The sequence below is a fragment of the Geotrypetes seraphini genome, chromosome 1 (genome assembly GCF_902459505.1).
Source record: "Geotrypetes seraphini chromosome 1, aGeoSer1.1, whole genome shotgun sequence".
NCBI lineage: Eukaryota > Metazoa > Chordata > Amphibia > Gymnophiona > Dermophiidae > Geotrypetes > Geotrypetes seraphini.
The window spans coordinates 464,048,698-464,070,727 of NC_047084.1; the positions used below are offsets into that span (position 1 = coordinate 464,048,698).

The following is a 22,030-nucleotide window of genomic DNA, read 5'->3' on the forward strand; positions in this document are numbered from 1 at the left end:
TGAGCCTATCACCTCTTAACTTCATCCTACGCTAGGTTTACCAGCCGTCATGATTTACCTGGACATATCCAGGGTGTCAGACGTCTTTCTGAATTTGAATATTTGTCCAGGTTTTCCTCTCACATGTCCCCATCTACCTCCTCCACCAAATAATCTTCAGGCCGGCTGACAGCGAGGTGAGCCTGCTGCCTTTGGCCTGCCCTGAAGCCTTCATTCTGCAGCTTTAAGATCTGCCTCTATGAATTTATTGAATGTTCCATTTTTTTGCACTGTCAGTTTGGAAGAATATAGGTGCTTTGGGTTTTTTTTTTTATGTTGCTGGGCCAAAATCATGGAAGATGCCATCCTTTCTAAGAACAGTGAGGAGTCTTGAGACTTTTAAAACAGATTGAAGACTTTTTTTTTTTCAACAAGTTTCTGTAGATGTGAGCTAAAGCATAATGCTTTTGATGACACTAATCAGATATTTTATAAATTGATACATGATGGAGCTCATTTTCAAAGCACTTAGACATACAAGTACCATAGTAACCTATGGCTTATTTACTTTTTTTTAAGTTTAATCTTTTTATTGAATATTTCAAATAGATAAAGGAACAATTAGCAGAACTATCAGGAAATGTTAATCCATATTAAAATAACAGTCATACAAAGAAGAGATGATAATGATAAATTACAGTATTTGTTTAGCTATAAAATTATCAATGGGAGTCCATAATTGACTCTGAGGATGTTGAGAATTTTGAAATAGCAGAAAACATTTCTCAACAGCATATTGTATATATACTAATGTTATCACAGCTCTAATTTAATTTGATATTAATAACAATAATTTATTACATTAAATTATAGTGAAGTGCTCAGACCTTATAACCTGAAATATAGTGATGTCACTACATTGAGGTTAACAAGGGGACTATCATCGCCTTCACCTGTCTCCTAACCACCCTTGTTAAACGAATGCTGCTATCAGATAATCTCAGTATACTTATCTGAGGTGGGGTGGATAGTTGTTTGTCGTTAATCCTCAATGGTGACTATGTGCCATTAAATCATATGTGCATCGCTAAAAAATAACTTGAATTTTTCATCCGTTCATCCAATACTTCCCATCCCCCCGACTCGAGTTTCACCTCTTCAGCACTATATTTCAGGTTATAAGGTCTGAGCACTTCACTATAATTTAATGTAATAAATTATTGTTATTAATATCAAATTAAATTAGAGCTGTGATAACATTAGTATATATTATTCTTCATCACAGAATACCTAAATTTATCTCCCTATAAAGTAGGAAAATAGGTCAACAGCATATTGTTCATATCGTTTGTATAAGCATACAGAGTTCCACCAGAAGGAATAGTTGAGTCTAGAAGCCGATTACCAATGTTGCAACACCTATTGAAGTCCAATAGATATTAGCATATCTATTAGTTTTGGCTTACAGTTGGAACTAACAAAACAAGTATGCAGAGAGCGCAAGATTATTATGTCATATGATATATCAGCAGTACAATTCGTTATCTCCTTAATAGTGGATCATATAGTTTCCCAAAAGGGACGAATAGCATCACATTCAAAAAGCAAATGAGATAAATTACCCACAGATGTGAGGCAATGTCAACATTTATCGTTATCTCTAAATGCTCCTTTTTTCATACGAGAGGGAGTCCAGGTGACTGTCCACATAAGAAAATTAATGGCTTGTGATAAGCTAGCTGACAAGAGAAGCCTATTTGTCTTAGACCAAAATTTATTCCATTCAGAATGTGTTAACGAGGCATTAAGGTTTTTTGACCATATATCTTCTACTCCCATGAAATAAGAATCCCGCAGGAGTTGATAGTATATTGATATAGCTTTACCTTTCTTTTTAACTTTGATGCACCAACTGATTATACAAGCAGTTAAGGACAATTGCATCTTCGATAATATATTCATCAATAATGACCATTGTTGATATTTGTTATTCAATAATGGGAAACATTCTACGAATTTAGAGAAGGGTATGAGAGCATCTCCATCATATAATTGATTAACAGACCACACCCTGCTCTTTTGCCATAGCTTCCAAGATAAGGGTTTATTTTAGCATGTTTAATAGCTGAATTGTTCCAAATTGACATGTCACGATGCCTATATATTGAATTTGTGGAGAGTTTGTCAAGTGTACGAAGAGCAATTTGGGTAGCCTTCATTAATAGGGAAATATTTGAAATTGGATGGGAAAGACATGGTAGGAAGAGCTTGGATGGGAATAAGAGTACAGATGTGCTGTTCTAATTCCAACCAAGTCGGATGTTGAAATGAAGCACATGGGTCGGTTTGAAACCATTGTGCACCATATTTTAGCAGAGAGGCCAGATGATATCTATAAAAATCTGGTAGATTAACACCTCCTTTCATGTTTGCAGCTTTCAATTTTTTCAGATAAATTTTTTTATTTTTTTTTATTTTGCCAAATGAATGATTGCATTTTTCGGTCTATCCAACTGTAAAGAGAAGCCTTACATAAGAATGGTAATATAGCGAGTTGGTAATTTATTTGAGGTGTCAAAGTTAGTTTAATTGAGGAGATCCTTCCCCACCAAGTGAGGTATAGTGTGTTCCCGCTAAGCTGCGCTGGCGTGCGCTGGCGCACAAAATATTAGGTCGCAGCGCACAAGTTTCTCGTCACAGCGCAGGACCGGCAAGATTGACTCATTTGAACTTCTGCATGATCAGCATCGGAAGCTTGCGCTGGGCCGGAGAGATCTTGGGGAGCCTCCGACAGTGGCTTTCTCCCCTCTCTGCAGCTCTCCTTTACTTCCCAGCGCAGCGATTCACGAAGGCAGCCTCGGGGCTTTTGCTGAGTCGCGGCTGCCTCTGATGATGCAACTTCCTCTTTCCTCAGAGGCGGCGCGACACAACAAAGGACCCGAGGCTGCCTTCGTGAATCGCTGCGCTGGGAAGTAAGAAGAGCTGCTGGGAGGGGAGAAAACCACTATCAGTCTGGGAAGCTGCTGGGCAGGGGAAAAAAGGGACAGCTGCTACTGGAAAGGGAGAAGGAGAGATGCTTCTGGGAGGGGAGGAGGGAAAGGAATCTGGGAAGCTGCTGGGCCAGGAAAAAAAAGGGACAGCTGCTACTGGAGAGGGAGAAGGAGAAGGAGAGATGCATCTGGGAGGGGAGGAGGGAAAGGAATCTGGGAAGCTGCTGGGCCAGGAAAAAAAAGGACAGCTGCTACTGGAGAGGGAGAAGAAGGAGAGATGCTTCTGGGAGGGGAGGAGGGAAAGGAATCTGGGAAGCTGCTGGGCAAGGAAAAAAAGGGACAACTGCTACTGGATAAGGAGAAGAAGGAGAGATGCTTCTGGGAGGGGAGGAGGGAAAGGAATCTGGGAAGCTGCTGGGCTAGGAAAAAAAGGGACAGCTGCTACTGGAGAGGGAGAAGGAGACGGAGAGATGCTTCTGGGAGGGGAGGAGGGAAAGGAATCTGGGAAGCTGCTGGGCCAGGAAAAAAAAGGACAGCTGCTACTGGAGAGGGAGAAGAAGGAGAGATGCTTCTGGGAGGGGAGGAAGGGAAGAGAGTTACTGCTGGACAGGAGGCTGGGAGAAAGAAAGAAAGGGGGCAGGCAGGGAAACAGAAGGAAAGAAGAGAAACAGAAAAAAAGAAAGAAAGGTCAGGGAGAGAGGAAGAAAAAGTTGGGGGAGGGAATGAGGTGTGGAGGAGAGAAAGCATACAGGCTGATAGAAGGGAAGAAAGATTGGATGCACAGTCAGAAGAAGAAAGTGCAACCAGAAATCACCAGACAAGGTAGGAAAAATGATTTTATTTTAAATTTAGCAAAGTGGAGGCAGTATTACCACAGTTTTCAAAGGAATTTGCCCAAATAACTTAATAGTTAACTGGGTAAATTCCCAGAGATGAAAACTTCCCTTCACTTACTATGCACAGTTCTGAATTTATATCTGCTGTCTATATTTTACAATATGGTCCCCTTTTACTAAACCGCAATAGTGGTTTTTAGCGCAGGGAGCCTATGAGCGTCAAGAGCAGTGCTGGGCATTCAGCGCAGCTCCCTGCGCTAAAAACTGCTATTGTGGTTTAATAAAAAGGATGGAGGGTATATTTGTCTATTTTTGTATGCTATAAAAACCAAATACAGAGAGAGACTGAGAGCTGTTGTCTTTCTTCCATTCCAGCCAGAATATCAGCTTTGTGTTCAGCCAAACAGGCCCAGGTTTCGCACTGAATAAAGTATTTTATAATTTTTATAATTTTTATTTCATAATAAAGTAATTATAAAATACTTTCTTTGTGTTTATTTGATTCCTATTCAAGAGAATTACTTTATATATAGTCAATATAGGCAGAGAGTTAAATTTTTTAACATTTTCTAATGGCGGTGTGCCTCGTGATTTTTTTCATGAAACAAGTGTGCCTTTGCCCAAAAAAGGTTGAAAAACACTGGTCTAGAAATTGAAAGCATCAAACGTATTGTCTTCTGGACTGTTTTTAATTTACAGTTTACACATATGGATGTAACAGACATAACTACATTTGTTGTAAAACATTTATTAAGATATCATTTCATCCCTACAATTTCTGTGTTCTTAAAAATATTATTTAACGTTATTTAATTTAGCGTGTAGGCCTAAAATTCCTTTGAATACCTCGTCCTCATGTATCAGCAACTTTGACAACATATTTATTTGGCTCATAACTTGCTGGCGCCCGATATTTTTAGCTCACAGTGAAAAAAGTTTGCTCACAACACCCGCCCGCTTAGAGGGAACACTGGCTGGAGACCATTTGGCAAATTGGGATGTAACAAGGGATTTGAGTTTAGTGATATTAAAGTCTATACTGCAGTTGTAATCTTTGTGTATATAAGTGCCAAGGTATTTTATTTCTTTAATGGTCCAGGTAAATCCAAAATGACTAATATTGTTTTCTGCTATCTGATCATTTAGTGGAAATAGAACTGATTTTTTCCAGTTAACTTTGTATCTCGATAGTTAGGAATATGATTGAACCAATTGTTGAAAAACAGGGATGGATGTTTGAGGGTTACGCAGAAAGAGAAGAATATCATCAGCATAGGCTGCTATTTTAATTTCTGTGATTAGGGATGGAATGCCTAAAATTTGGGGTGATTGGCGTATACTAGATAACAAGGGTTCTAAGGAAAGATTAAATAAAAATGGTGAAAGGAGACATCCTTTTCTAATACCCCTATGCAGCTGGATAGGATTGGTTAAAGAGTTATTTATAAGGACTTTGAGGTAGGTTTCCAGTAGAGAGAGTGGATCCAAGAAATAAAGGACTCATCAAAATTAAGCCATCGTAAAACCTGCAGCAGGAAGGGCCATTCGACTCTTGTCAAAAGCTTTTTATGCGTTGATGGCCAATCCCACTGCAGGCTCCGAGAAGCGTTTTGCATATCCATTGATATTGTGAAAAAGCTTGAGATTATCACCGATTACTCTGTGTTTGATGAATCCCACTTGAACTGGTAAAATCAGAATTTCAATTACTTTATTGAGACGATTGGCAAGAAGTTTCGCTAAAATTTTATATCCACATTTAATAGCGATATGAGTCTGTAATTTTTGACTAAGGTGGGATCCGCTTCGGCTTTGGGAATACTATTATCATAACTTCTGTAAAGTTTTGTTGTTGATCAGGAAAAGCATGAATATGGTTAAAATATGTAAAATGAGGGGTGAGAGGGATAATAATAATAATAACAGTTTATATACCGCAATACCGTTAAGTTCTATGCGGTTTACAATAGATTAAGCAAGGTAAAAATTGATTGAATTTAAGAGGGGAGAAGAGGAGAGTTAATAGGACTGGAAATGCGTTGTTGAGGAAAAAGAGATTAACAGGACAGAGGAATCACTATGGAGGAGAAAGAAGATGAGTGGGTCAGTTGTCTAGATACTTTAGGAACAGTTGAGTTTTTAGACGTTTTCTGAATTCCTCATAAGTAGTGGGCGAAAGCAGTTGATCTATGTCTTTACCCCACAATGCTACTTTATGTGAAAGAAGGTGTTCATGGTGTTTTTTCAGTTTACAACCTCTAACTGGGGGGGAAACAAAGTAGGAATGAGATGGCAAATTTTTGATAAAATTCACTGGTCAGACCATCCGTGCCAGGGGATTTATTTGCGGCTAGGAAGGAAATAGCATTATGAAGTTCTTGCACTGTAATTGGACGTTCCAGTTCCTGTTTAAGTCGTTGTGGTAAGGTGGGATGTTGAATCGAGTTTAGCATTATGGTTTGTTCAGAAGGGGAGACTTCAGAGGCAAATAGTTGAGAGTAAAAGGATTCAAATTCATTCTTAATTTCCATGGTCTCAGTCAATATATGATTATTTGAGTCCCGTACAGAAGATAAGGCATCTTTCATTCTTTCCTTTGATATATTTCATTAAAGATCATCCGTATAGTGCCCAGATTTTTGTACAAATATATCTTAGCGAGCAATACCTGAATATAGGGAGTTGAGTTCATATTTGAGTTTAAGAAGCTGTGAAAAGGTGTTTTTGTTCCTGGTTATATCATTGCTATATCTTGTTTCTAGGTCTTTGATGTTAGTTTCCAGGAGTTGAATGTGATTAGATGTTTGTTTCTTTTTCCAGTTTACCATACTGATAATCTCTCCTCTCAGAGTGGCTTTATATGCTTCCCAACTGGTGGCGGGGGAGATGTCAGAGTTGAGGATATTATTGTGAAATAATTCAGCTGTAAATCTCTCAGTTTTTTCTACTATTTTTTCATCAGTGAGAATACTATTATTAAATCTCCATGTACATTGTGAACGAGATGTTGCATATAAATGTAGTATAAGTGAGACTGGAGCGTGATCCGAAAGTGTAATAGTATGAATGATGGAGTCTTTGAAAAAATTATTAAGAGTGGATGAAATGAGAAAATAATCAAGTCTGGTGTAGGAATCATGTGTGGCGAGTAGTGTGTAAATTCTTTTTGAGTTGGGTTTAAAATCCGTCAAGGATCTATAAGATCATAATTGGATATCATAGATTGTATCTCAGTAAGAGTTTTTGATTTGAAAGAGCGACAAAGTGAGGTAGCATCAAATCTAGTGGTTGATTATAATCTCCTCCTACAATAAAAGTGGATGTAGAATAAGGTATTAATGCTGCTTGTAAGGACCTAAAGAATTCAGGGGAATCAGATACTGGTGCATATATGTTGATAAGAGTTAAGGGTTTGTCTTGAATCAAAACATGTAAAAAACACAATCTACCTTCCATATCTGCTAAATGAAATAGAACCTGAATTAGTAGGGATGTTCTAATATAAATGGAAACTCCATATTTTTCTTGATGGCTGGTGAAAAGTAAGGAGAAAAATAGCCTTTAAATACAGTTTTGATATTATCAGGAGCTGAGAGATGGGTCTCTTGAAACAGTAATATGTCAGAATTGAGTGAGTGTATATAGTTTGCAATTTTCTTAGTTTTATGCAATTATTCATCCCATTGACATTGAACGACAAAATATGCAAATCTAACATTTAAATCCTAAAGTAGAGAATATTTTCACAGGTATCTGAGATATAAGCTGTAAAGAAAAAGAAAAAGTTAATAGACATGCATGTCTGGCAAAACACTTGTTTAGACCGGTATGACATCCTGATATAAAAAACCATAAACGATGACACATTTAGGAAAAACCAACAAGGTTAGTAATGTGTCTTCAATAGAACAACAGAATATATATGGGTGGGATTGATACCACAGTCAAGCCGGAGCACAAGTGGTCAAGTCGGAGCACATTTGGGATGGCAAGCAAGCTGAAAGACGATGAACTGCTATTTCAGCCATATTGCCAAATAGGTAATCAGTTAAATCACTTCATCATCACTGTATTTTGGTAGAGTCAATGAATTTATATAGTTCCACAGGATCAGAGTATGTAAGTGTCTTATTATTATATGTGAATTTTATCCAAGCCGGGTAGAGGAGGCCAAATCTTGCTCCGATATCTTTAAGATCCTGTCGTTGCTGCAGAAATATTTTCCTCTGGGCTGAAGTCTATTTTGCCAAATCCGGTACAAAAATAATTTTTTGACCTTGATATAAGATTTGTTTCTTAGATTTCATTGTATTCAGGATCGCCAGCGTATGTTGGTATTGCAGGATTTTTGCGACAATGGGCCTTGGTGATTTCTGGTGGGGTAGAGGCCTGGATGGAACCCTGCGCTCTTTCAATCTCGAGCGGCGTAGAGAGCATTAGGCCGAGCAGAGACGAGGTGAAATCTGTCAGAAAGAGTATTTGACCCCTCGGAATTCTCCAGTATGCCAAGGATGTAAATATTGTTTCGGCGGTTCCTATTTGCAAGGTCTTCCAAATCCGTTTGAAGCTGGTGTATGGATTTCTCCTGGCTGAGAGCTCGTGTGATATTCTTAGAGTGGGATTTAGTCATGTCTTCAAGTGCATCAATGCGATGTCTGGCATCAGTAAATTGAGAATTCAAAGCTTCAATTTTGGTACGCATCAGTTGTGTTTTGCGACTTGTTTATACATAATTCCTTTAAATTTTCTTATTTCTGATATGAGCAATTCAATCTGAGAGTCAAGCAATTTTGGCACCATTTTGTCAGGCGATCCCAGATCATGTTTGGGTCTCTTACTGCTTGGTAGAAGAGACCGAGAGTGGATCCAGTTTACCAGGCTTAGATAATGACATCTATGTAACGTATTGTTGTTAAGGGCTGACAAAATGTCGCAGATCAGGGAGATATAGCAATCCGATTATCTGTTCAGTTGCCGTCTGTGGACAAGCATGTTTGAGAAATGGCCATTTCCAAAATGAGAAGATATAAGTTTTCTTAGGCTTCTGCAGCTGGCATCATGATTGTAGCAGGTTTCCAGGTCTTGCTGCGCCTGTGTAGAAAGAACCAATGTTTCAGCCATCATGCTATGGCTTTCTTCAGGGTACGCTGAGGTCTGCAGTGTGTATTTATATTTAGTGGGTTCTCGGACCTGATTGAGAACAAGGCAGTCTGTGGGTCATGAAAGTTGAATTTTTGGCAGGAAAGTTTGTGGACTGACCTGATTGAGAACAGGGAAATCTATTGGTCATGAATTTGAATTTTGATGGGAAAGTTCATTGGAAATCCAGGTTTGAATGCTGGATATTGGCAGGAGCATTTATAATGTCTGGAAAAGATAGAAGTTTTTCTGTTTCAAAAATGGTCATGTTTGCTACTGAATTTCTGTGCATGTTCTGCAAAACATCCAAACTCGGATTTGGACATCAAATTGAAAATGCCCCTCCACATGAGTCTAAGTGCTTTTAAAATGAGCCACCATGTTTATTTTTTATGGTTTTGTTCTTTTGTTTTTATGCTTTTATTGTGTATGTTTAACTCCATCAAGAATAGTAGATTGAACAGGTTATGTATTTTATAAATAAATAAATTTGAACATCTGTACTCTTGCTTCAAAGTTCAACTTATATATATAAATAACGGGTGGTATATCAAAGTTGTTTACAATCATAAAATGTGGTAGCATGTAGGATCAAATAATATGGACACAGTTACAGTATTACATTTTTTAAAAACTAACGTTATTGATTAGTGCTGCACTGAATGTGAAGAACCCCATTCAATTTTGATGGGCTACTTCACATTCAGTGTATGCTAATCAGTACCACTGCTTTGTACAAAGAGCCCTTTGTGAACAAACAAAAAGGCTTTGACCTTAGACATTCCTCTCCCTATGCACCTACGTATCCTTCTGGCTTTGACCAACGTTTTTCTACCTGTTTGTCAGATATGATCACCCCTAAACTTATTTATAAATGATCTGGAAATTGGAACGACGAGTGAGGTGATTAAATTTGCAGATGACACTAAACTGTTCAAAGTTGTTAAAACTCATGCGGATTGTGAAAAATTGCAGGCAGACCTTAGGAAATTGGAAGACTGAATGTCCAAGTGGCAGATGAAATTTAATGTGGACAAATGCAAAGTGATACACATTGAGAAGAATAACCAAATCACAGTTAAAAGATGCTAGGGTCCACCTTGGGAGTTAGCACCCAAGAAAAGGATCTGGGCCTCAATTTCCAACAAGCACTAACAAGCCTCAGCAGGCTGTACTGATAAGAGCTCTTCTGGCCCAGGTCAGCCAAAGCAATGGTCAAACATTGCTGCTTATTATGCAATGCTGATACTTCTAGGCTTTCAGGTGAGAGCATCACCTTAATACTGCTAGGCCTAGACTTTCAGGTGATGTTCTAAAGTGGGTAAGAAAATTAAGGACTACGGGGGTGGGGAGGGGACAGGGATGAAAACTGCAAGGATGGAAATGAAAAATGTACTTCACTGCAGGGATAGTGAGAGGAAGGGGATGAAAATGCGGGGATGGGGATGAATCTTTTGTACCCATGTCACTCTCTAAACAATACACAAAAAGGCATGTAAAATATCAAATTGTTACTAGCAGTCAATACGTGATAGTTCCACTAGAGATATTAACCAATCAGAAAACTAGAGAAAAAAGCCTCAAACTTGTGACAGCTGCCTGGAATGCACTCCTGAGGGAGGTGGTAGAGAGAAAAATGGTGAAAGTTAAAAAAAAAAAGCATGGGATGAACAAAGAGAATCTCTAATCAGAAAATAATGGTATATATTGAAGAACTTAGGCCAGTATTGGGCAGACTTGCATGGTCTGTGTCCCATATATGGCTGTTCAGTTGAGGATGGGCTGGGATGGTTTAGGTGGGCTGGAGTGAGCTTTGACGGAGACTCCAGTGGATGGAACTTATGCACATTACCGGGTGGAGCTCTGGGTTTCTGGCTCGGAAATATCTAAGAAAAATAACAATTTAAATTAAATTGTAGAGAGTGTATGTTTGGGCAGACTGGATGGACCATTCGGGTCTTTATCTGCCGTCATTTACTATGTTTTTATGTATTACAATCCACAGGCTTCTTGCTTCTGAGCAATTTCATAATCTAGGAATGAAGGTGCCAACCTTTGCATTTTGTTTTAAACAATTAGCACTATTCATAATCTTACCCTGTATGCCCACCTTCTGTGAATATAACTACACCAGAAGAATTTATATCACATCTTTCTTTATTTTTTTTAATTCATTTTTCATATAACAAGTGTATCATAAAAATTCATACAATTGCATTAAGTATACACTTGATATTTCCATAACTTACTGTAAATACATCATATCCTTATATAGTCCTTACTATAATTTTAGACATCATATAATATCTAATAATTATATCAACTATTATTCAATTATAATCCCTTTCCCTCCCCTTATTTTGATAGTTGCATACAATATAACAAATATTATAATTTATTTATATTTTGTGATAAAGAGAATAAACCTATACCCCCTTTATCAAGTATCTACCGTGTTTCCCCGAAAATAAGACCTATTCCGAAAATAAGCCCTAGCATGATTTTTGGGATAGGTCTTAATATATGCCCTACCCCCAAAAATAAGCCCTAGTCGCTGGCAGCAGCAGCGCTCACTCCCCCCCACCCCTCGCTGACCCATCTCTTCATCTGAACCGTGAGACAGGAATACCTTATAACAACGTCGGCAGCAATCTACACAGGCTGCTTTGTATCTCCTGGGCGTTCCTCTGCCGCATCACTGATTATGTCATCACTAACATGACAGAGGAATGCTTGGGAGATAGAAGGCCGTGAAGCAGCCTGTGTAGATTGCTGTTATAAGGTATTCATGTCCCCCTTTTCTCTGTCGAATTTGTGCCTCCTCCCCCTCACTGCCTTCCAGTCTTTGTCCCACCCCCTTCCTCCCTCCCCCGAAGCCAACCCACACTGAAGCCTGCCTGCCCCCCACTGAAGCCGATTCCAATATGCTACATCTACCCCCCTCCAGCACTCTCCCGCTCCATCCAATTATGCTCTGCTGCAGCCGCAACTCCGGGCAAGGACGTGCTTGGTGCATTCAGTGATTGCACGCCACCAGCCTTCCCCCATCAATTCTGATGGAGAGAAGGTTCTAGCCCAGCCAATCACTGTTTGACGTTGAGGGGAAGGCTTGTGGGCCGGCGGCGTGCAATCGCTGCATGCACGCCCTTCCTTGCAATGGCGGATGATTGGATGGAGCATGATGTGTGGCAGCGGTGGTGAACCAGGGGATGGTGGATGTAGTGTGTTGGGTAGCAGGGAGGAATCGGCGGTGGCTTCAGCAGGGGGCAGGCAGGGAGATCCTGTGCGGTGGTCAGCTGTCAAAGTCCCTCCTCAAGGGCCGCAATCCAGTCAGGTTTTCAGGATTTCCCCAATGAATATGCATGAGATCTATTTGCATGCACTGCTTTCATTGTATGCTAATAGATCTCATGCATATTCATTGGGGAAATCCTGAAAACCCGACTGGATTAAGGCCCTCGAGGAGGGACTTTGACACCCCTGCCCTAGTGTATGCGTACTGTGGGTTGAGAAACACTGCAATAGGTGACACATTCTAGACCAGAGGTGGGCAATCCAGTTGGGTTTTCAGATTTCCCCAATGAATATGTATGAGATCTATTTGCATGCACTGCCTCCCATTGTATGCAAATAGATCTCATGCATATTCATTGGGGAACTTCTAAAAACCTGATTGGATTGTGGCCCTCATTGCCCACCCCTGTTCTAGACCATAGGGCAGGGGTCTCCAAAGTCCCTCCTTGAGGGCCGAATCCAGTCAGGTTTTCAGGATTTCCCCAATGAATATGCATGAGATGTATGTGGATGCACTGCTTTCAATGCATATTCATTGGGGAAATCCTGAAAACCCAACTGGATTCGGCCCTCTAGGAGGGACTTTGGAGACCCCTGCCATAGGGTTATTTCCCACTACTCGCATGATCTGCAGAAGAAATCCATTTCAGCTTTTTCACTCTGCCTCTAGTGTACTTCACAGGCTAGTTTAGCGCCCTCTAGCAATCTTTTCTTTTGCAAGCATTCTGCTCTCCACATTTTATTATTTTAATTCAACGTAGTTTCATCCCTTTCTGAACACCTGTTTGTGGTGGCTTATTTTATTATGCGGGGTTCTCCCGTTTCTAAGGCTACGATTTCTAGGTGGATCTGTAGAGCTATTTAGTTCACTTACATTCTTGTGGAGCGACTGACGCCTTTTTTTGTTAAGGCACTTTCTGCCAGGAGTGCAGCTTCTTCATGGATGGAAGCTAGAGCTGTTTCTCCTGAGATTTGCAGGACGGCGACCTGGTCTTCTTTTCACACATTTGCCAATTTCTACAGCATAGATATTGGGTCCTCGGTCAGCAAGCCCACCTTTGCTTTCTTGGGGGACTGCTTTTATACGTCCCTATGGTCTAGAATGTCTCGCCTATTTCACTGGAAAAGGAGATTATGTACTTTGGTAAGCTTTTTTCCAGTACATAAGTGAGACATTCTAGCCCTGTCCTTGCTGTGCCTGTTTGATTCTGATTTTAGATTCCAGTCTCCTTCTGCTTATCCAAGCTGTTTCTTGGAGACTGGTCAACCCTTTGGGGTTAACAAGTTTGTGGAAGTAGTTCTGAACTCTTTTTACGCCCCTATTGGTGGTTAACGGTACTGTTTAATTGTTTGAGCAGAACACTAGTTTAGGCTGTCGTTACAGGCGCTTCTACTTCACAGATGAGTGTGTCGCTCCATGCTTGGATACTGACTGCTAAAGGGCACTAAACTAGCTTGTGAAGTACACTAGAGGCAGAGTGAAAAACTTGAAATGGATTTCTTCTGCAGATCACACAAGTAGTGGGAAATAACCCTATGGTCTAGAACAGGGGTGTGCAAAGAGGGCCAAATTGTTATCTGGATATATGAATAAAAAACCAAAGACTGGTCTTAGAGACATTTGGAGCATTCAGATTAAGCATCAAATTTTTGCATCTCAGTAGCCACGAATTTGGTCTTGGAGAATGAGATGTACAGTGTCTGCATCTATGAGACAAACTTGGTTCTTTTTGTTACATAGAGCATTTTGGACCCCAGTTCGTTTACAAAAGTTAGATAGCTCTAAGTCGATGCTGGCACTGTAATCTGGAAGCAGAGACCCTTGATCATTTAATTTTTTATTGTCCCTGTATCATGACCTTTTGGAAATCAATTTGGTCTCAAATAATAAATAATAATAATAAATAATAATAAATAAATAAATAAATAAAAAATAAAAAAAAAGAGTTCAAACAATAAAAATGATGATCTTACCTGTGGTTTGTTATCAAATGAGTATGATTCCGATATTTTTTCAGGGGTCATTTTATAAAAAATTAAATAGAATACCGTATTTTCGCGGATATAACACGCGCGTTATACGTGATTTTACGTACCGCGCATACCCCTCGCGCGTTATATGCCTGAGCGCGGTATACAAAAGTTTTTAAACATAGTTCCCACCCCGCCAGACGCCCGATTCACCCCCCCAGCAGGACCGCTCGCACCCCCACCCCGAACGACCGCTCGCACGCGCTCCCACCCGCACCCGCATCCACGATCGGAGCAAGAGGGAGCCCAAGCCCTCTTGCCCGGCCGACTCCCCGACGTCCGATACATCCCCCCCCCGGCAGGACCACTCGCACCCTCACCCCGAAGGACCGCCGACTCCCCAACAATATCGGGCCAGGAGGGAGCCCAAACCCTCCTGGCCACGGCGACCCCCTACCCCCCCCCCGCACTACATTACGGGCAGGAGGGATCCCAGGCCCTCCTGCCCTCGACGCAAACCCCCTCCCCCCAACGACCGCCCCCCCCAAGAACCTCCGCCCGTCCCTCAGCCGACCCGCGACCCCCCTGGCCGACCCCCACGACACCCCCACCCGCCTTCCCCGTACTTTGTGTAGTTGGGCCAGAAGGGAGCCCAAACCCTCCTGGCCACGGCGACCCCCTAACCCCACCCCGCACTACATTACGGGCAGGAGGGATCCCAGGCCCTCCTGCCCTCGACGCAAACCCCCCTCCCTCCAACGACCGTCCCCCCCCCCAAGAACCTCCGACCGACCCGCGACCCCCCTGGCCGACCCCCCCACCCCCCTTCCCCGTACCTTTGGAAGTTGGCCGGACAGACGGGAGCCAAACCCGCCTGTCCGGCAGGCAGCCAACGAAGGAATGAGGCCGGATTGGCCCATCCGTCCTAAAGCTCCGCCTACTGGTGGGGCCTAAGGCGCGTGGGCCAATCAGAATAGGCCCTGGAGCCTTAGGTCCCACCTGGGGGCGCGGCCTGAGACACATGGGCCAAACCCGACCATGTGTCTCAGGCCGCGCCCCCAGGTGGGACCTAAGGCTCCAGGGCCTATTCTGATTGGCCCACGCGCCTTAGGCCCCACCAGTAGGCGGAGCTTTAGGACGGATGGACCAATCCGGCCTCATTCCTTCGTTGGCTGCCTGCCGGACAGGCGGGTTTGGCTCCCGTCTGTCCGGCCAACTTCCAAAGGTACGGGGAAGGGGGGTGGGGGGGTCGGCCAGGGGGGTCGCGGGTCGGTCGGAGGTTCGTGGGGGGGGCGGGCGTGGGAGGGGGGGGTTTGCGTCGAGGGCAGGAGGGCCTGGGATCCCTCCTGCCCGTAATGTAGTGCGGGGTGGGGTTAGGGGGTCGCCGTGGCCAGGAGGGTTTGGGCTCCCTTCTGGCCCAACTACACAAAGTACGGGGAAGGCGGGTGGGGGTGTCGTGGGGGTCGGCCAGGGGGGGCGCGGGTCGGCTGGGGGACGGGCGGGGGTTCTTGGGGGGGGGGGGCGGTCGTTGGGGGGGGGGGGTTTGCGTCGAGGGCAGGAGGGCCTGGGATCCCTCCTGCCCGTAATGTAGTGCGGGGTGGGGTTAGGGGGTCGCCGTGGCCAGGAGGATTTGGGCTCCCTCCTGGCCCAATATAGTCGGGGAGTCGGCGGTCCTTCGGGGTGGGGGTGCGAGTGGTCCTGCCGAGGGGGGAGAAGAATCGGACGTCGAGGGGGGGCATCAGGCTTTCAGGATGGGGACAGGACTTCAAGGGGGGACAGGCAGACCTTCAAGGGGGGACAGGCAGACCTTCAAGGGGGGACAGGACTTCAAGGGGGACAGGCACGGAGAGGCGGGGCAGTGCACCGAAAGTCAGGGCGGGTGAACGGTGAGTCGGGGCAACCAGAGGAGAGTCGGGGCAGTGCACCGAAAGTCAGGGTGAGTCGGGGCAACCAGAGGAGAGTCGGGGCAGTGCACCGAAAGTCAGGGTGAGTCGGGGCAACCAGATGAGAGTCGGGGAGGGCGAAAGGAGAGTCGGGGTGGCCAGAGGAGAGTCGGGCAGCATGCGCGTTATATGCCTGAGCGCGGTATAGAAAAGTTTTTGTACATATCATCGTGATTTCTGCGCGCTATACCCCTGTGCGCGTTTTACAATGGTGCGCGTTATATCCGCGAAAATACGGTACTTACAAAATTTGTTTGGTTTGGGAAAAGGCCAAGAATCGCTTTAGCAACATTACAAAAAACAATTAGAGAGGGAGGGGTAAATTTTCCAAATTTTTATAGGTATCATCAAGCCTATATTTTAAGACAGGGTATGTATTGGATCCTCCCAGACCTCATGGAGAATGTACCAGACTGGTTATATTTAGAATGGCGACTCTTGTTTCCATTATATCCGGAACATCTTATAAGTATAACAATGCCCAAGAGATATAAAGATCACAGAATTTTATTAGATACATGGAAAACATTAAGATTTATTAGTAATATTACAACAGATCCAATAACTAAATCGTTAAATCAATCCATTTGGGTAAACTCCAGGATCAAAATTGGTGGATTCAAAATAATATGGAAGCAATGGATAATTGCAGGTATACGATCTTTAAATGATGTTATAGTAAATGGATCCATGCTTAGTTTTTCACAATTGCAACAGAAATTTGGATTGAACATAACACAATATTTTAAATGGATGCAATTGAAACAGGCCATTCAGGAAGGGTTCCCTGAATGGAAGAATCTTAATACTCAATATAGTTTGCAAATCCTTTGCTTTCAGACAGATTTTTTGGGACACCAAGCCGCAAAATGGTATAAATTATTATATGGATTTTTAAATAAAAAAAAAAGAACAGGACTTAGGGACATTTGGAGTATTGAGTTAGGACAGACAATTTCTGCAACTCAATGGCAAAAATTTTGGTCCTGGAGAATACATACTACAATGTCAGCATCTATGAGTCAAACATGGTTGTTTTTATTACATAGAGTTTTATGGACCCCTACTCGGTTACAAAAAATAGATAGTTCTAAATCTAATAGATGCTGGCATTGTAAGGTAGAAATTGGGACATTAGATCATTTAATCTATTTTTGTCCCTGTATAAATGCCTTTTGGAAAACAATTTGGCCCCAAATTAATATATTATTAGAAAATCATGTTGGACTTACATATGACACAATTTTATTTGGAACAGCAATGAGAACACAGAGTCCAATATCAGCAAACAATAATAAACTTTTATTGATATTAACAGGGGTCGCCATACAACAAATTACTCAAAACTGGAAAGATCACACAAAATTAAATTTCACTTTTTGGTGGAATTCTATTTGCCATATATATAAGATGGAAAAAGCAATAGCGTTACAACATGGTCATATTAAAAAATTTAATAAAATCTGGGGACCATTGGCTCTTTTTTCTAAAGATCAGATATCATAGCACAAGGATAGATCATATAATAGGGGTTAGGGTGGGTACAATATTATAATAACAGATGATTTATAATTTATTGCAAAAGGGGTTTTTATATATGTTTGTATTAAAATATATATTGATGGATATTCAAGTGTATATTGAAAATTATATGTATTATATATTTATCACTTGATGTGAGAAATTTAAAATGAATAAAGAACTTTAAAAAAAAAAAAAGAAAACCATGTAGCGTTATCATACTATTCTGTTCGGTATGTCAATGAGGAAAAAAAGTCAAATTTCATCAAGCAATAACAAACTTTTATTAATTATGACAGGAGTCGCCATGCAACATATTACCAACAATTGGAAAAATTATAATTATCTTAGTTATGCATTCTAGTGGAATTCGTTGTGTCACATTTATAAGATGGAAAGAATAATTGCTTTGCAGAAAGGGAATTATAATAATTTTATAAAGATCTGGGGGCCATTGGCAAATTATTGTAATGAGTAGACATCATTTTCCACTGATAATATATTTATACTTAGGGAGGAGGGGGGGGTGGTATGAAATTTTATTTAAAGGTTAATAAATAAATAAGATTACATTATTTACATGATATTCTTGTTTTGAATAATTGAGGGAAGGGTGGGTGGGTGGGAATAAATTTATGTATTTATGATGATAATACAAGGAAATTAAAGTGTTGTGTAAAAGTTTTAAAATGATGTAATGTTGTGCACTTGTAAGATGAAAAATGAATAAAGAATTAAAAAAAAAAAAAAGACTCTGTTGTATAGCTATTGCCCGCTCCATTTTTAAGATTTGGCACCACGAATTCCACCAAAATTTTTTATTGTAACAAAAAAGGCAAGACAAGCAAAAATAAAATTTATATAAAACTCAAAATTTCTAGCACCAAGTCATTCTATCTTTTGGCTTGTAAGGTGAACACTTGGCAACTCTATCTCCCTCATTTTGTCTAGTCCAGCCACTACAGTGATCATCCTTGACTAAGGTCCATAAATCAACAGGTCCCTTTGGAACAAAATACACTACCCCAGAGTCTGGCCAGTATACATTGTATAGTGTATAGCAATACTCCTGCAACATTTCAAGTTGGTCTGTAGATTAGCAAGCAGGCATAAGAATCAATGTAAGGTCTCCTGTGTTACAACTACCACTCTACCAGGAAGGCCCTACCAAAAAACACAATTCTTAAGAGCAAATCTGAAGACTCAACATTTTGATAAAGGCTGGAAACAAAAAAAGAAAGAACATCCACTGTATTTCAGCATTCAGCAAGTCTTCCTCCTTGTGCCAGCAATAGCTCCAAATTACTGATTCCTGTTGCAGTTTTGAGACATACTATATCCAGACAAAAGTTAATGTCAACAATAGTCAGTCTGAAGTCTGAAGACAAAGATATGCCAGCCAGTTGCTCAGTGAGGGATTCTCCTGGGGTGGCTAGAAATAAAAGCAGAGTCAGCTATACACCTAAATACATGGCAAAGGGCTGGCATACAAAACAATGAAAACAAAAAACAACCCCCCTAACAATTCTGCCAATTATTCCTTTCTATCAAATGTCTAACACAACCTGCAAGAGAATCCATAGATTAAAAGGCAAGATGTATTTATTTATTCATTCATCTTTGCATGGTACTGCTCAAGATCAGCCAGGTAGAGGTTAATTAGTTTGATAACTGTTCCCTAATTTTTTTTAGCTTTCCAGCTACTGTCCCCATTAGGATTATGGCTCTATAACTTGCTACTTTTCAGAAATTTTATTTCCCCAACACTCCTTCCACTAAAGCCCAGCCATCCAGTTCTCAGTAGTAGTCCCACAACCAGGCCTCTTCTGAACTTCAATACATATGATCCTTGAATCTCATCCATAGCCTGGACTTAGAGATATTTGGAGCATTGAGATTAAGCATCAAATTACTGCATCTCAATGGCCATGAATTTAGTCTTGGAGGATGAAATGCACAATGTCTGCATCTATGAGGCAAACGTGGTTTTTCCTGTTGCATGGTGCATTCTGGACCCCTGTTCGTTTACAAAAATTGGATTGCTCTAAGTCTAATAGATGTTGGCATTGTCATCTCGATGGGGGGACTTTAGACCATCTATTGCTTTATTATCCATTTATTATGGCTTTTTGGAAGTCGATTTGGGGCCAAATAAATTGTTTATTAGAGAATCATGTGGCATTGTCGTATGACACAGTTTTATTTGGCATGTCTATGAGAGCCAAGAGCCAAATATCTTTCAATAACAACAAACTTTTAATGATTCCGACAGGAGTTGCCATTTAACAAATAACAAACACATAATTGGAAAAATTGGAATAGACTGAATTATAGATTTTGGTGGAGATCAGTGTGTCACATATGTAAAATGGAAAGAACATTTGCTGTTCAAAAAGGATATTTTAATAAATTTAAGGATGTGTGGGGGCCATTAATAAATTATTGTAATGAATAGATATCATTTTCCCCTGATTAACATAAATGAAAAAATGGGGAGGGGGTACGTTTTTGGATTTCATTATTTGTTATGAAGGTATGTAAGAATTTATTATATTATATGTATTATTTAATATTATTATGATGGTAGGGGAGGGGATAAATTTTATTTATTGAAAATGTTTGTGGAATTTCAAGTGATTTATTAGTCAAATTGTCATTACTTTCTGTGCACTTGATATTAAACATAAAGGGCCTGATTCTCTAAAAGTGCGTCCCGATTTTAGGCAGCTGTAGGCGTCCTACAGCTGTCTAATCAGCCAATCGGGATGCACGTTTTAAAAAAATAATGCTCCCCAGGCAGGCCGCCTATATTGAAGGCGAGGCCCGCAAGACAGCTAGGCCCTGATTCTGAATAGGACGCCCGGGAGAGGCGTCCTATTCAGAATCGGCCTAAACTAAACCCCGATTCTGTAACCGGCGTCCATGTTACAGACGCGGGTTAGAGAAACGGGTTAGATTAGACACGGCCCGCTACACTTATCGCGGCAAGGGATCTCTCTGCTGCTATAAGTATAGCGGGCCGCGGCCCCCTGACCAGGAGGGTGCCCAAACCCTCTGCCCGAAGACGCACCTCCCCCCCCCGACACTACCGACCGCCCCCCCCGACATTACCGATCCCCCCCCCCGACAATATCTTTCGCTGGCAGGAGGGTGTCCAATCCCTCCTGCCCGAAGACGCACCCCCCCCCGGCGCTAACAACCCCCAAACCTCCACTCCACCAAACCTGTTCTTAGATGGGTCTTGCACGTCTTGAGCCGGCAGGCACGCCTCGTCGAAATGAAGCGGGCCCGCCCCTTCCCGGCCCATCCCGCCAAAGCCTAAGGCCTGATTGGCCCAGGTTCTAGAAGCCTGGACCAATCAGGCCTTAGGCATAGCGGGTCCGCCCATCCCCACTAAGTCTAAGGTCTGATTGGCCAATCAGGCCTTAGATTAAGTGGGGATGGGCGGACCCGCTATGCCTAAGGCTTGATTGGTCCAGGCTTCTAGAGCCTGGGCCAATCAGGCCTTAGGCTTTGGCGGGATGGGCCGGGCCCGCTTCGGGCAGAGGGTGCGTCTTCGGGCAGAGGGTTTGGGCACCCTCCTGGTCAGGGGCCCGCGGCCCGCTATACTTATAGCGGCAGAGAGATCCCTTGCCGCGATAAGTATAGCGGCCGCGTCTACTTACAATGTAGGCCAGCATTTTGCTGGCCTACATTTTAAGCTTCTCCTCTACTAGGGAGACGCGTAGGGCCGCCTAGGTTCAGCCTAAGGCCCGCCTAAGGCCCTTAGACGAGCTTAGGCATCTTGCGGGTCTCCCTAGGCTCCCGGAGGTGCCTTTGGGCTTGCCTGGGGAGCATTTTTTTTTAAAAAACGTGCATCTCGATTGGCTGATTAGACAGCTATAGGACGCCTAAAATCGGGATGCACTTTGGAGAATCAGGGCCAAAATGAATAAAGAATTTAAAAAAAAAAGAATCTCATCCATAGCATTCATTATCATACAAAGACTACGTCCACACTGCCTCTTAACAAAATCATATGTTAACTGTTTAAGAACGGCCGCTATACTCACCTTAATCACTGAGGGATCAGCAGAACCCTTGGAGTTTGCAACAGACAGCAACTGAACCCTTCCACTGGTTGGGTACCCAGCTTGCACAAACAGTGTGTATATGACTTTGGCTTTTAAGTACAGCAGCTTCCGTTCTTTAGGGAGCCAGTCAATGGCATACCTACAGAAATACAAATAGTGAAGGGGGAGGAAGAAACCTCAGAGTTGTAATATAGGAAATAGTGTGCATCAATAATTAAGTTTAGATACCTGCCATGAAACTGCATGTTCTTGAAACATCTGCCATAAGACAGAGGGGATTACAC

General features: G+C 42.0%; 1 protein-coding gene across 1 annotated transcript in view; it reads right to left on the minus strand.

Annotated features, from left to right (window-relative positions):
* Nucleotides 1–18,276: 18,276 nt before the first annotated feature.
* ZWINT (ZW10 interacting kinetochore protein) overlaps nucleotides 18,277–22,030 on the minus strand; it is a 101,845-nt gene continuing 98,091 nt past the window's right edge. Inside the window, exons 9-10 of the mRNA XM_033923588.1 lie at nucleotides 21,726–21,885; nucleotides 18,277–19,105 (exon numbers count right to left, since the gene is read on the minus strand). Coding sequence (XP_033779479.1) covers nucleotides 19,040–19,105; nucleotides 21,726–21,885 — 226 coding nt within the window. The 3' untranslated portion in view covers nucleotides 18,277–19,039. The remainder of the gene's footprint in view (nucleotides 19,106–21,725; nucleotides 21,886–22,030) is intronic.